Source organism: Mobula hypostoma, chromosome 8 (assembly GCF_963921235.1).
Source record: "Mobula hypostoma chromosome 8, sMobHyp1.1, whole genome shotgun sequence".
NCBI lineage: Eukaryota > Metazoa > Chordata > Chondrichthyes > Myliobatiformes > Myliobatidae > Mobula > Mobula hypostoma.
This window is the reverse complement of record NC_086104.1, coordinates 139,127,256-139,142,279: the sequence shown is the minus strand read 5'-3', so window position 1 is coordinate 139,142,279 and position 15,024 is coordinate 139,127,256. Positions and strand designations below refer to the sequence as shown.

At 43.4% G+C, this 15,024-nt stretch overlaps 1 protein-coding gene across 1 annotated transcript in view; it reads left to right on the top strand.

The window, feature by feature from the left end:
- LOC134351004 (zinc metalloproteinase-disintegrin-like crotastatin) overlaps positions 1-15,024 on the top strand; it is a 98,057-nt gene that overhangs the window by 12,251 nt on the left and 70,782 nt on the right. Inside the window, exons 2-4 of the mRNA XM_063056961.1 lie at positions 9,469-9,557; positions 10,435-10,511; positions 11,407-11,485. Coding sequence (XP_062913031.1) covers positions 9,469-9,557; positions 10,435-10,511; positions 11,407-11,485 — 245 coding nt within the window. The remainder of the gene's footprint in view (positions 1-9,468; positions 9,558-10,434; positions 10,512-11,406; positions 11,486-15,024) is intronic.

The window sequence follows — 15,024 nt, the reverse complement described above, 5'->3', positions numbered from 1 at the left end:
AGAGGCCCACTGGCTAGGAGTAAATATCCATCACAGTAGAAAAGTTGATGAAAAATACAAGTTCAAAGTTTAAAGTAAATTTATTCTCTAAGTATGCACATGTCAGAATCAGAATCAGGTTTATTATCTCTGGCATGTGAAATTTGTTAACAGCAGCAGCAGCTCAATGCAATACGTAACAGAAGAAGAGGAAAAATTATAAAATGATAATAATAAATTAATTAATAAGTAAATCAATTACAGCATGCGTACATTGAATAGATTAAAAAGCATTAAAAAAAACAGAAATAATATGTATTTAAAAAATGAGGTAACGTTCAAGGGTTCAATGTCCATTTAGGAATCGGATGGTAGAAAGGAAGAAACTGTTCCTGAATCACTCAGTGTGTACCTTCTGGCTTTTGTACCTCCTACCTGATGGCAACAGTGAGAAAAGGACATGCCTTGGGTGCTAGAGGTCCTTAATAATGGACGTTGTTTTCTGAGACAGATGTCCTGGATACTTTGTAGGCTAGTACCCAAGATGGAGCTGACTAAATTTACAACCCTCTGCAGCTTCTTTCGGTCCTGTGCAGTAGCCTCCCATACAGATACAATATCCCCCACCCCCCCATACCAGACAGTGATGCAGCCTGTCAGAAACCAGAAAACAATCCAACACATTACAGGATCCGGTAGCAGTTTAACTCAATCTGATTATTAACACGGGCACAATCAAGTGGAAAACATCATTCACCATAATCTTGCTTTAAAATATAAACTCATCAGACACCACTTCTTACTATAAATACAATCCTGATCCAATTTTAGTGTCAGATCCTACAAATTATATTACGACCAATTCAGTATAACAGATAGGACAATCCATAATAATCATCTGAATGTAATATAACAGGATAAACAAGAAAGAACAACTTACTTAATAGATATAGCCATTCCAAACACTCACAATGTTCAGAAATCAGTAAGTGAATCACCAGAAATATGCTGAATTAAAAGAGGAAACTGAAGAACTATGGAACATGAACAGAGTATACATTATCCCAATAGTAATATCTACAGGTGGTATCATTCCAAAGCCACGACACAATAGCGTTAAGCAGCTCAGGCTACACAGTAATATTTATGTAAATCTTCAGTAAGCCACAATACTAAACACCACTAGAATAGTCTGGAAGTTCCTAGCAATTGAGAAATGTGTGTGCTTGGCTATGCCCTTATCTCAGGTTTTATCCGCTTGAATTGAGAAAAAGTAAAAATATAATAAATAAATAAATAATACTCAGGACATGAGTTTTAGAGTCTTTGAAAGTGACTGCGTAGGTTGTGAAATCAGTTTAGTGTTAAACTGAGCGCAGTTATCCATGCTGGCTCAGGAGTCTGATGTTTGCCGGGTAATAACTGTTCCTGAACCTAGTGGCATAGGACTTAAAGGCTCCTGTATCTCCTTCACGATGGCAGCAGTGAGAAGAATGCCTGGCCTAAATGGAAGGGGTCCTTGGTGATGGATAATTGCTATGCTTACATTCATTGGATAATTCATTGTGTATGAGTTGGGACAACATTTTGCAGTTGTACAAAGACTTTGCTAGACTGCACTTCTGCACAGCTCTGAACAACACGCAACAGGACGGATGTGTTGGCAACAGAGTGCCGAAGAGATTCGCTGGGATGTTGCCTGGAAATGAGGTATAAGGAGATATTAGGTAAGCTGGAATGTAGGAGGTGAGAGCTGATCTTATAAAGACTTGTGAAAATACAAGGTGAATAGATACTAAAATCGGCAATTATCTGGAATGAACTGCCTGAGGAGCTAATGGAAACAGATATAATTACAAAATTCAAAATATGTTTTGACAGGCACTTGTATAGAAAATGCATAAAAAGGAGATGGACCTAACGCAGGCAGATGGGATTAGTGTAAATACGCATGGATGTAGGATATGTGTGAGTGGTTGGAACAGTCTCGGTGGGCTGAAGGGTCTGTTGCAATGCTGTATCTCTCTATGGTGATAAATGGAGTACACCCTGTCTTAGCTTGAGAGCTCATGGGGTTGAAGATGGGCGGATGGCAGCTGGCTCCCAGCCTGCCCACTGTAATTCCATCGCAGCTAAACACACCAACCTGCATTGTCAAACACAGGACAAACATTGAACGGAGGGAAGGCAATCTGTGGGTGGACTCAGGGTAAAGAGATCATGTTATTGTCTCCTGAAGACCACAGCACTTTGCTCAAGGTTTATTATTCTGCACCTTGCCCACTTTTGTGTGATATGAAGCCAACTTTTGCCAAGAGCCCTCTCAGCCCAAAATGCTGACTGTTTATTCCACTCTTTAGATGTTGCCAGCCCTGCCCAGTTCATCAAACTGTGAGACTCTGGTTCCACTGGCCTCTGCACTGTGTGTTGTGTGTGTTGCTCAAAATTTCCAGCACCTTCAGAAACTCTTGTGTTTACCATTCCCTTCGAGTCAGTTGGAATGTTTCAAATGTCTCTGTGTGAGCTGAGAACTCATATAGTGTCCTGGATGCCAGAGAGGAAAGGCTCTTTCAGAGTCTGAAATTTTGTTTTTAATGGTGTGGAGGAGGTTAAGATTTTATAAAAGTGGAATTGATAGGGTAGATTGCAAGAACCTTCTCCTGATATCAAATATCGATAAAATTAGAGGATTTAGAATAAGAAGTAAGAACTTCAGAGCTAGAGAGGATCAGATGGGGCGTTTTTCACACAGATATTGGTGAGTACCTGGAATGCACGGCCTGAGAGAATGGTGGAGGAAAAGTTACTGACATCAGTTAAGCGCCTAGGCATTACTTGACTCATCTAGACATTGAAGGTGATGGGCTGAGTGCTAGAAAATGGGATTCATTCAAATGGGAATCCACTGGAAAGCATGGACAAACTAGGATGAATGGCCTGACTCCCCGTTGTATGGATCCATGAAATCAAATCAGAATATGTTGGAAATACTCAGCAAGTCAGGCAGTGTGTGAGGGGAGAAAAACTGTGACAAAATTTAAATGAATTATTTGAAGTATTTGTAACATTTTTCGTTAGGCTACATTTCTGAGTGACTTTCAATTTTTGCTTGAGCAGAGGCTCAAACAACCAACCTCCACCATCTGGCTCTATACCATCTTGCATTGAACAACTTTTCCATTAACTCCATGCCTGCTACACTGGGGGCGTTTAGGACAGCAACGAAGGTCCTCCATCTCTGGCGGTGTTCAGGGCTTCCTTCATCGTGTCAGTAGCTTCCTCGCTCTCTTCATTAATGTCAATCATGGAAGTCCTGAGTGAAGGCTCAGAGATACCATCACACTCAGATGTAAAAGGAATCTTCATTGCTGTCTCTGTAACAATTTTGATTTATCAGTCAGGGTTGTTAGCCCTGACCTGAACCCCCGAACCTAGAGGGCTGGCGGATCACTCTTAGTCTGTCCTCTACCCTTTGACCTTTTGGCATGGGTGACCCCAACCAAGAGCCAAAGCATAAAGACCTGACTCCAGCCAATATAGCTCTCTGGGTCACTGAGGTACACAAGCCTCCAAACCCTACGACAAGGCTGTGGTCCTCTTGGAGGATTAACTCCATTACTTCCTCAAAATTAAAGCTGTAGCTTTGTGAATCTGATTTGGACCAAGCTATTTGTGTACCTGAAGCTACAAACATTCAGCTGAAGGAACTCAGCAGATCAAGTGGCATTTGTGAGGGAAAAGGAATTGTCAAAGTGCCAGGTCAGAATCCTGTATCAGGACATCAAGAACCATTCCTTTCCTCCCACAGATACAGCTTGAGATCTCCCAGCAGATTGTTTATTACTCCAGATTTTATCATCCCCAGTTCTCTCCTATGCCTGTCGCTGAATAGATTAGGTGGAAGAATTCTTCCTCCAGCACTGATTCTTTTCTTTCTTGACATATTTTTCAGGGGATATAGAGTCATAAGACCATAAGGTAGCTGGAGCAGAATTAGACCATTTGGCCCATCAAGTCTGCTCTGCCATTTCATCACGACTGATCCATTCCCCTCTCAGCCCCAATCTCCTGCCTTCTTCCCTTAACCAATGCATGCCCTGACTAATCAAGAATCTATCAACCTCTTCCTTAAATATAGCTGATGACTTGACCTCCACAGGCACCTGTGGCAATGAATTCCATAGATTCACCACTCTCTGGCAAAATAAATTCCTTCTCATCCCCGTTCTGAATGGACATCCTTCTATTCTGAAGCAGTGCCCTCTAATCCTAGATTCCCCCACTATAAGAAACAACTTCACCACATCCACTGTATCTAGCCCTTTCAACATTCAATAGATTTCAATGAGTTCCCCCGTCATTCTTTTGAATTCCAGTGAGTACAGGCCCAGAGAAATCAATCAGTCCTCATATAGTAATCTTTTCATTCATAGCACCATTCTCATGAACCTCCTCTGAACTCTCTCCAATGTCAGCACATCCTTTCTTAGACAAGAGGCCCAAAACTACTCACAATACTCCAAGTGAGGTCTTACCAATGCCCCATAAAGTCTCAACATTACATCCTTGCTTTTATATTCTAGTACTCTTGAAATAAATGCTAACATTGCATTAGCCTTCCTCCCCACCAACTCAACCTGCAAATTAACCTTCAGGGAGGACTCCTAAATCCCTTTGCATCTCAGATGTTTGCATTTTCTCTCCATTTAGAAAATAATCTGTGCTTTTATTTCTTCTACCACAGTGCATGACCATACAATTCCTGACACTATTCCATCTGCCACTTCTTTGCCTATTCTCCTAATCTGTCTAAGTCCTTCTGCAGCCTTCCTCATAGAGTCATAGAGCATTATGGCACAGAAACAGGCCCTTTGGCCCATCTGGGCTCTGTTAGCCTGCTTTACTGCCTAATTCCATCTACTTGCACCCAGATCATAGCACCCATCTCATCTATGTACCAATCTAGACTTCTCTTAAATTAGCCAATAATATATAAGAGCTTACCAAAAATTTTTTTCAGATATACAAAGAATAAAAGAGAGGCGAGAGCAGATACAAGAAAATGCTGCTCGAGCGGTAGTAATGGCGGATAAATTTAGTAAAATTTTGCATCAGTAGTATGCCAGAAATTCAAGAGCGTCAGAAGGGAGAAGTAAGAGCAGTTGCTAATACTAAGGAGAAGGTGCTAGGTAAGATGAAAGGTCTGAAGTTTGATAAATCACCTGGACCAGATGGACTACACCATAAGTTTCAGAAGGAGGTAGCTGAAGAGATTATGGAGGCATTTGTAGTGATCTTTCAAGGATCACTATGGTTCCAGTGGACTGGAAAATTGCAAATATCACTCCACTCTCCAAGAAGGGAGGGAGGGAAAAGAAAAGAAATTTTAGGCTGGTTAACCTGAAATCAGTGGTTGGGAAAATGTCGGAGTCCTTTATAAAGGATGACTATTCAGGGTGCTTGGAGGCTCATGATAAAATAGGCCAATCAGCATGGTTTCCTTAAGGGGAAATCTTACCTGACAAATCTGTTGAAATTCTTTGAGGAAGTAACAGGCAGGAGAGACAAAGGAGAGTCAGTGGATGTGGCTTACATGGATATTCACAAGGCCTTTGACAAGCACCACACATGAGGCTACAAATCAAGATAAGAGTCCATGGCATTACAGGAAGGATAGCAGTGTGGATAGAAGATTGGCTGACTGGCAGGAGGTAAAGAGTAGGAATAAAGTATGCCCTTTCTGGTTGGCTGCCAGTGACTGGTGGTGTGTCGCAGGGGTCGAAGTTTTGATTGCTTCTTAACATGTCGTATGTCATTGATTTGGTTGATGGAATTGATGGCTTTGTGTCCAAGTTTGCAGATGATATGAAGACAGCTGGAGGGGCAGGTAGCTTTGAGAAAGCAGGCAGTCTGCAGAAGGACTTAGACAGATTAGGAGAATGGGCAAAGAAATGGCAGATGGAATATAATGTAGGAAAGTGTATGGTCATGCATTTTGGTAGAAGATTTACAAGTGGATACTATCTTCTAAACTCAGAAATCAGAAGTGTAAAAGACTTGTAAATCCTTATGTAGGATTCCCTAAAGGTTAATTTGCAGGTTGAGTCAATGATAAGGAAGGTAAATGCAATGTTAGCATTGACTTTGAGAGGAATAGAATGTGAATCTGAGGCTGTAATGCCAAAGCTTTATAAGGCATTGGTCAGACCACACTTGGCATACCGTAAGCAGTTTTGGACCGCTTATCTAAGAAAAGATATGCTGGCATTGGAGAGGGTCCAATTTTGATCTCCTTATTGCAGTTTTGGTCTCCTTATTTAAGAAAGGATGTGCTGATGTTGGAGAGGGTACAGAGAAGATTCACTAGAATGATTCCGGGAATGAGAGGGTTAGCATATGAGGAACGTTTGTCCGCTCTTGGACTGTATTCCTTGGAGTTTAGAAGAATGAGGGGAGACCTCATAGAAACTTTTCGAATGTTGAAAGGCATGGACAGAGTGGATGTGGCAAAGTTGTTTCCCATGATGGGGGAGTCTAGTACGAGAGGGCATGACTTAAGGGTTGTAGGGCGCCCATTCACAACAGAGATGCAAAGAAATTTTTTTAGCCAAAGGGTGGTGAGTCTATGGAATTTGTTGCCACGGGCAGCAGTGGAGGCCAAGTCATTGGGTGTATTTAAGGCAGAGATTGATAGGTATCTGAGTAGCCAGGGCATCAAAGGTTATGATGAGAAGGCGGGGGAGTGGAACTAAATGGGAGAATGGATCAGCTCTCGATGAAATGGAGGAGCAGACTCGATAGGCCAAATGGCCAACTTCTGCTCCTTTGTCTTATGGTCCAGAGGAGGCTCATAGGAATGAATTGAGGAATGAAAGGAATAACATATGAGGAGCATTTGATGGCTCTGGGCCTGTACTCACTGGAGTTTAGAACTGAAGTGGAATCTCATTGAACCCTACCGAATATTGAAAGACCTAGACAGAGTGGATATGGAGAGGATATTTCCTACAGTGGGGGAGCTTAAGACCAAAGTGCACATCGTCAAAATAGAGGGACTCTCCTTTTTAACAGTAATGAGGGGGAATTACTTTAGCCAGAGGGTGGTGAATCTGGAATTCATTGCCACAGATGGCTGTTGGGTGAAGGGGCAAATCATTGGGTACATTTAAAGCAGAGGTTGATAGGTTTTTAATTAGTAAGGACATCGAAGGTAATGGAGAGAAGGCAGGAGAATGGGGTGAGAGGAATAATAAATCAGCCATGATAGAATAGCAAAGCAGAATCTATGGTTTGAACAGCCTAATTCTACTTCAATGTCTTATGGTCTTAAATGTTACAAATGACCCATACCTACTACTTCCACTGGCAGCTCATTTCATTCCACACTCTCATTGCCTCTGGGTAAAGAAGTTCCCTCTCAGATTCCTCTTAATAGTTTCACTTTTCACCCTGTGTCCATGACCTCCAGATCTTGTCTCACCCACCATCAGGAGTAAAAGCCTGTATGTGTTCACCCTAACTATACCCCTCATAATTTTGTATACTGCTATAGGAACTTATTTTGGACTAGATTTTATTCTACAATAAATTTCTTAGATGCCATAGTGAGGATTGAATTCAAGTTCACCGGATTAGTCCAGAACTGCAGATATTCAAATTCAAATCCAAAGTTCAAAGTGAATTTATTATAAAAGTACATATATGTCATCATATACTACCCTGCCATTTAGCTTCTTGCAGGCCCTCACTGTAGAACAAAGAAATTCAATAGAATTAATGAAAAACATTACACATACAAAGACAGACAAGCAGCCAATGAACATAAGAAGACAAAAAGGAAGAAACAAAATAGTATTGATAAGTAAGTAATATATAATATATAGAGAACATGAGGAGTCCTTGAAAGTGAGTCCATAGGTTGTGGAATAGTTGGCGTGAGTGAAATTATTCACGATGGCTCAGGGGCATGGTGGTTGAAGGTTAGTAACTATTCCTGAACTTGGTGGTGTGGGGCCAAAGGCTGCTGTACTTCCTTCCTGACGGCAGGAGTGAGAAGAGAGCATGACCTGGATGGTGGGGGTCCTTGATGATGGATGCTGCTTTCTTGTGGCAGTGTTCCTTGTAGGTGTGCTCAATGGTAACAGGGCTTTTCCTCTCGCAAGCAAGAGAAAATCTGCAGATGCCGGAATTCCAAGCAACGTACCCAAAATGCTGGAGGATCTCAGCAGGCCAGGCAGCATCTATGAGATACTGTTTGGCCCACAGAGCTCTGCCAGCATTTTGTGTGTGTTGCCAGGGTTTTTCCTTCCTAATGGACTGAGTTGTATTCCCTAATTTTGTTGGCTTTTCCATTCATGGGTGCTGGTGTTTGCACACCAGTTTACGACGCAAGGAATCATGATACTCTTTACTGTGTGTCTATAGAAGTTCATCAAAGTTTTAGATGGCATGCCAAAGAAAATAGAGGCACTGCCATGCCTTCTTTGTAATGGCATTTACATGCTAGTCCCAGGGCAGATCCTCTTGTGGTAAACTATATAGATATGTTGTAACTGGGATACCTGTCTGGACATGCCCCTCTGCTGACTGCTCCTCTGGCTCCTCCCACAGACCCCTGAATAAAGGTGATTGCGCCATTGCTCCTCCTCTCAGTCCAGGGGCAGATACTCAGCATGCTGGAGGTCACATTTTACTGCTAATAAAAGCCTTTCAGTATTTACTCTGCTTCCAGTCTTTTGGAGTTTTTGATAGTGCATTACTCTGAAATAACACAAAGGAATTTAAAGTTACTGACCCTGTCCACCTCCAATCCCCAGGTGAGGACTGGTTCCTGTATCCCTGCCTTCCTCTCCTGCAGTCAATAATCTGCTGTTTGGTCTTGCTGACATTGAGTGAGAGGTTGTTGCTGTGGCACCATTCAGCCAGGGTTTCAGTCTCCCTCCTATACGCCAATTCATCACCAGCTCTGACTCAGCCAAAAACAGTGGTGTCTTCAGTAAACTTGAATTTGGCATTGGAGCTGTATTTAGCCTCACATTACTTGCAAAGCAAGTAGAGCAGAGCGCTAAGCGCATAGCCTTGTCTGAATTCAGATTCAGATTCAGATTATATATATATATACATACACACTGGGGTAGAATGATATTCCTGCCTCCCATGACACTGACAGAGTAAACAGTACACATGGAAATAATTAATTACACAATCACTGCAGAAACAAGTGCAACAGAAGGTTATAATTAAAGAGGTACAAACTGATATTGTGCTGAAAGAAATACAAAAGTGACAACAATACAAGAACTAAAGTTTTGAAAATACGGCAGCACGACTGGGAGAGGAATGGGAAGGTCTTATAGCAGTGGGGAAGAAGCTGTTCTTGAGTCTGGTTGTCTGGGCTTTCAAGCTCCCGTACCTTATCCCAGAAGGGAGAAGGGAACTGCCTTCCACCGGACGTTTTGGTTCTGACCGATCTGTTTTGTTTGCTTGCAGTGAGCTCCACCTCCAAGCTCCCCGGGATACGGAATTACCAGGTGGTGAAACCGTGCAGGCTCCACGTCAAGCAGAAACGAGAGAGCGAGGTACTGTATGGTGCAAAGCCCAGTGTCAGGCTCGCAATAGCACCTCAGCATCTGGGCACTTCAGTCAAAGGGTTCGTGGTGTGGAACACGGGTCCTGCTGTTACATTGGCATACAGAGAGATAAAGTTTCCAAATGAAACAAGACCTTGAAAGTCCTTGTTGCTCATCAGGGAGATATGAGGATGGACTTCCCAAGGTATAAAAAAAAATGTGGATACTACTGTGAGACTCTTCTTTGTCCTCAGTACAGACTCCAAATAATCAAGAACTTATCCTGGAATAGTCTAATAGTATTAATATGCATTAATAAACACATTAAAACTCCTAAATTCCTAAAAATCAAATGATATTAGCGAACAATCTACCTCGATTGAAACTTGCAAGCAGTGGTTTTTTATGAAAAGACACAGTGCAGCTTTGGAAACAAAAATCTGTCTCTCAGAAAAGTACACAGTGGAGACCCACTTGACCCAAGAGTTATGGAAACTCTTTACAGAGATAGTGAATAATTCCTTAATGTTTGTATAGATATATATTTGTTGGAAAATAATTCACATTGGACTTGGGACTAACTTGTGAGTTGATGGACCTGGGAATAGCAAATCAGTAAATAGCAAGGTCTGAATGTACTGCACTCCAGAATGGACAGAGAGAGGGAAATCTAGAGGAGTAATGGTGATGGAGGTTTCTAATGGCGTAGCAATGCAGTGTTGGCTTTAGTCAGTAATTTAGCCAGAGGATAACAGGCAGAAAAACTGAAAGCTGGTGATCCGGATCTGAGTGGGAGCAGAGTTGCCAACTAGGTCTTTAGATATACAACAAATTCTAAGTTCATCTTTCTTAAAATTTGCTTCAATTGAGGTCTTTTCTGTTGCAGGGTCTTTATCCATCCGTTGTTCAGTATGGAGTACCTGTGGAAGGCAAAGAGGTTGTCATACACCTCGAGAAGAATGAGTAGGTGTCTTTATTCCAAGAATTATACCAGGACGGTTACATAAGAGCCTTCAGAGGGGTTGGCGATTTTCCCTATTTTTCTCCCCAGGTTTGGGTTGCTCCGGACCTGCCGTGCCACAGAATAGTCTGCCCTTTGTTTCTGACCAGGATTCCCCAAAGATTCCAGAGAAATCAGGAATAGCTGTAGGCAGTGCACCAACATCCACTGCTCCCAAGGGGTTGGAATGAAGGGATGGGAACTTCAGAGAAAGGGTGCAGATCACAGTGTGAAAACACAGGGCAATGAGGGTCCTACTCTTCATCCTAATCAATGCAATGTTTGAACTTGTCTTTATACCATTGGTAATCCTCCTTATGCCCAACTCTGAAACCCTGCACTAAGTAATTTGGAGGCATTGGCTGTGTGAATGCTGAGTGGCCGTCACCCCATAATGAAGAGAACAGAATGAGGGACATAAAATCAGGTGAAGACCACAGCCAGTGATGACAGAGGAGAATTGGTCCATGTCACTTCAAAATCACTGTCCTCCCTCCTTCTGCATCAATCACTACACCATTACCTCAGGACCCAACCTTCAAATACCTGGGATGGTAGGGTGCTCAATACCCTAGGCGAATATGTAAGAATATCTAGGCAGACAATCACCCTCCTGCCTGAAGCCCCATGCTGGAACCCAGCAACCAGCCTGGTTATATCCTTAGGTGAGAGGTCACTACACAACCATACTGTTCGGCCAAATCATATTGTGACTTCTGTCCCCAGTCAAGGTGACAGATCTGCGCATTGCATTAGTTTCTGCTACCACCAGTCATATTAATAGCTAACCAAAGCAGATTAAAGCAGATTCTTATGTCTAAATTCCACGACGCCATTTCCTATCTCTTCACCTTACAGGGGTCTATTTGCCAAGAACTACTCAGAAACCTACACATTGGAGAATGGGACTGAAGTGCAAGACACCCCGGTCTATCTGGTGAGTATAGCACAAACTGCTCTATATCTAAGGAAAAATAACCACATTACAGGGCACAGAATGTCTCTGCTGAATGATTTTGTTTAATTCCTTCCATTAATCAGACTTGTCTTTCAGTTATGCCTCTTGAAGGCTCAGGAAGTGTCAAAATTATTGCCAGCCCATGAAATACTGGCCTGTTTTACAATCCGTTACTAAATCTCCACTCTCTATTTTCACAAGGCTTTAGTACTTGAGATGATTGAAATATAAACCACACTCTGCTTGAGCTTATCACCATTCAATGACTGACGTGATCATTAGGCAGGTCATGTGATCTTTGATTCTAAAAGCAAGCTGAGTCTTGAATATGCTTATTGGCCAGGCAAGGGGAGCACAGCAGTTTAGGAAGCAGTTTGGAGAATGAGCTTGAAAGAATAATGGAGAAGGCTGGAGAATAGGGTTGAAAGAATAATGAATCGAATGGTGAAATAGACTCACACACGAGGTATCACACATTCTTTCTCTCTCTCTCTCCTTTTTCTCCCTCTGTCCCTCTGACTATACCACTTGCCCATCCTCTGGGTTTTCCCCTCCTCCCACTTTTCCTTCTCCCTAGGCCTCCTGTCCCATGATCCTCTCGTATCCCTTTTGCCAATCACCTGTCCAGCTCTTGGCTCCATCCCTCCCCCTCCTGTCTTCTCCTATCATTTCGGATCTCCCCCTCCCCCTCCCACTTTCAAATCTCTTACTCACTCTTCCTTCAGTTAGTCCTGACGAAGGGCCTCGGCCCGAAACGTCGACTGCACCTCTTCCTAGAGATGCTGCATTCACCAGCAACTTTGATGTGTGTTGGTGGAATAGACTCGATGAGCCATTCTGTGCTCCTGTGTGTTTTGGTCTTCAGTAGAGCTGCTGTTTCACAGTTCCAGCTGCTTGGGTTCCATTCTGACCTCGGGTGCAGTCTGTGTGGGGTTTGCATGCTCTTTCTGTGAATCAGAATCAGAATGAGGTTTAATACCACCGGCGCACAGCATGAAATCCATTAACTTTGCAGCAGCATTGTAATGCAATACTGGATAAATATAGAAAAAAAACTGAATTACAGTAAGTATAGTAGGGAGGAAGTGTTCGTGGAATCAGTCTTCATTTAGAAATCGATGGCAGACAGGAACAAACTGTTCCAGAATTGTTGAGTGTGCGCCTTCGAGCTTCTGTACCTCCTTCCTGATAAGAACATTGAGAAGAGAGTTGTCCTTTCACATCCCAAAGAAGAGAAAATGCACGGTCAAGCACTTTGATAGTAGAAATAAATGTGCGGACTATTTTCTAAACGGGGAGAAAATTCAGGAATCTGAGATGCAGAGGGACTTGGGAGACCGAGTGCAGAACACCTGAAGGTTAACTTGCAGGTTGAGTCGGTGGTGAGGAAGGCAAATGCCATGTTAGCATTCATTTCGAGGTCTAGAATATAAGAGCAAGGATGTGATGCTGAGGCTTTATAAGGTGCTGGTGAGGCCTCACCTTGAGTATTGTGAACAGTTTTGGGCTCCTCATCTTAGAAAAAATGTGCTGGCATTGGAGAGGGTCCAGAGGAGGTTCACAAGGATGATTCCAGGAACAAAACGGTTATCATACGAGGAACGTTTGATTGCTCTGGGTCTGTACTCGCTGGAATTCAGAAGGATGAGGAGGGATCTCATTGAAACCTTTTGAACATTGAAAGGTGAAGACAGAGTAAATGTGGAAAGTATGTTTCCCATGGTGGGAGAGTCCAGGACAAAAAGGCACAGCCTCAGGATAGAGGGGCACCCTTTCAAAATAGAGACGCAGAGAAATTTCTTTACTCAAAGGGTGGAGAACTTGTGGAATTTGTTGCCACATGCAGCTGTGAAGTCCAGGTCGTTGGGCACATTTAAGGCAGAGATTGATAGGTTCTTGATTGGACATGGTATCAGAGGTTACAGGGAGAAGGCCGGGAACTGGGGTTGAGGAGGAGGTAGAAAAAGAGGATCAGCCATGATTGAAAGACGGAGCAGACTAAATGGGCCAGATGGCCTAATTCTGCTCCTTTGTCTTATGGTCTTATGACCCTAAGAGGGCATCTCCTGGGTGGTGGGGGATCCTTAATGATTGATGCTGCCTTTTTGATGCACCACTCCTTAAAGATGACTTGGATTCTACAAAGGCTCGTACCTATGATGGAGCTGACTAATTTTGCAACTTTCTGCAACTTACTTCGACCTCGTACAGTTGCCCCTCACCCACCCTCCACCTCTATACCAGACGGTGAGCAGCCAGTCAGTATACTCTCTACCTTATGTTACGTACCCCGTAACTGGGTTGCCAAACCAGCAGAAATGGATCACTCAGTTGGAGTCTGGAGTACTAAAACTAAGAAAGTTTTATTAAAGAAACAAGCAACACAGTAATCGAAAGGATAATAAATGCAACAGTTCAGCGATGATAAACACACATGTGCACAGAATTAAGATAACCGCATCAATCAAGCTCTATCGTTGTCTAGGGGTAAATGACCAAATTTCAAAATGACTCAAAGTTCAGTCCAGTTCAGTTCGCAGTAATCGTTGCCATGGCGATGGACAACGTGGGGGAAGAGAGAGATAGAACAGGAACAACTGATCATTCAGAACGGCTTCACTCACAGACCGGCGAGATTGCTCACAAGCAACTTTTGGGCGGGTCCTTTGTGATGTCACCTGAGGTCACCGACTGTGACCCCTCCTCCAGATGTGGTCGATCCTCTGCAGTGAACCCGGCACCCAGGCAAGGGCGGACACACACCGGGTTCCCGCTGATCGTACCTTTCCACCCTGGTCGTTGTCTGATACTTCTCACCCACTCGTGAGAGGCGCACCGCTTCCAGGGTCTCGTTACCTCGGGTGGCGTGTGTGTCTGTCTTAGCGAACCTGTCCCTTTTTATCCCCCTGCTGGGGCATCGCCTGTCCACCACTTCAAACAGTTCAGGGTTCAAAGGGGGAGCCGCTCCAGACAGCTCTCTTTCTCCCACGTCCCTTCATTACACATCTCCAGACGCTGCTCCATTGTTCCTTATCTCTCCTTCCCCTGAGGGCAGGTGGCAGACCAACTGCTGATGCCACTGATGCTAGCCCAGGCCAGCAAACATCTTAATTTTGTGTTTTAGGAGACAAACCAAATCTCCTCAAACTCCTAATGGAATACAGCCACGGTCTTGCCTTTTTGTAGCTGCATCAATATGTTGTGCCTAGGTTAGGTCCACAGAGATAAGAGCACCCAGGAACTTGAATTTGCTCACTCCCTCCACTTCTGATCCCTCTATGAGAATGTGTGCGTTTCCTCCACTCGGGATTCCTCTTCCCACATCCCAAAGACGTGCAGTGAATTGGGCACTGTATTTTGTCCCCAGTGTGTCAGTGAGTGGCAGAAAAGTTGAAGGAGAAAATAAGTTTCAGGGGTAAAGAGAAACAAGGGAAAGATTGGAACTGATGCAATTATTATGAGTCCTGACGAAGGGTTCCGTCCCGAAATGTGGACTGATCGTTTCCACGGAGGCTGCC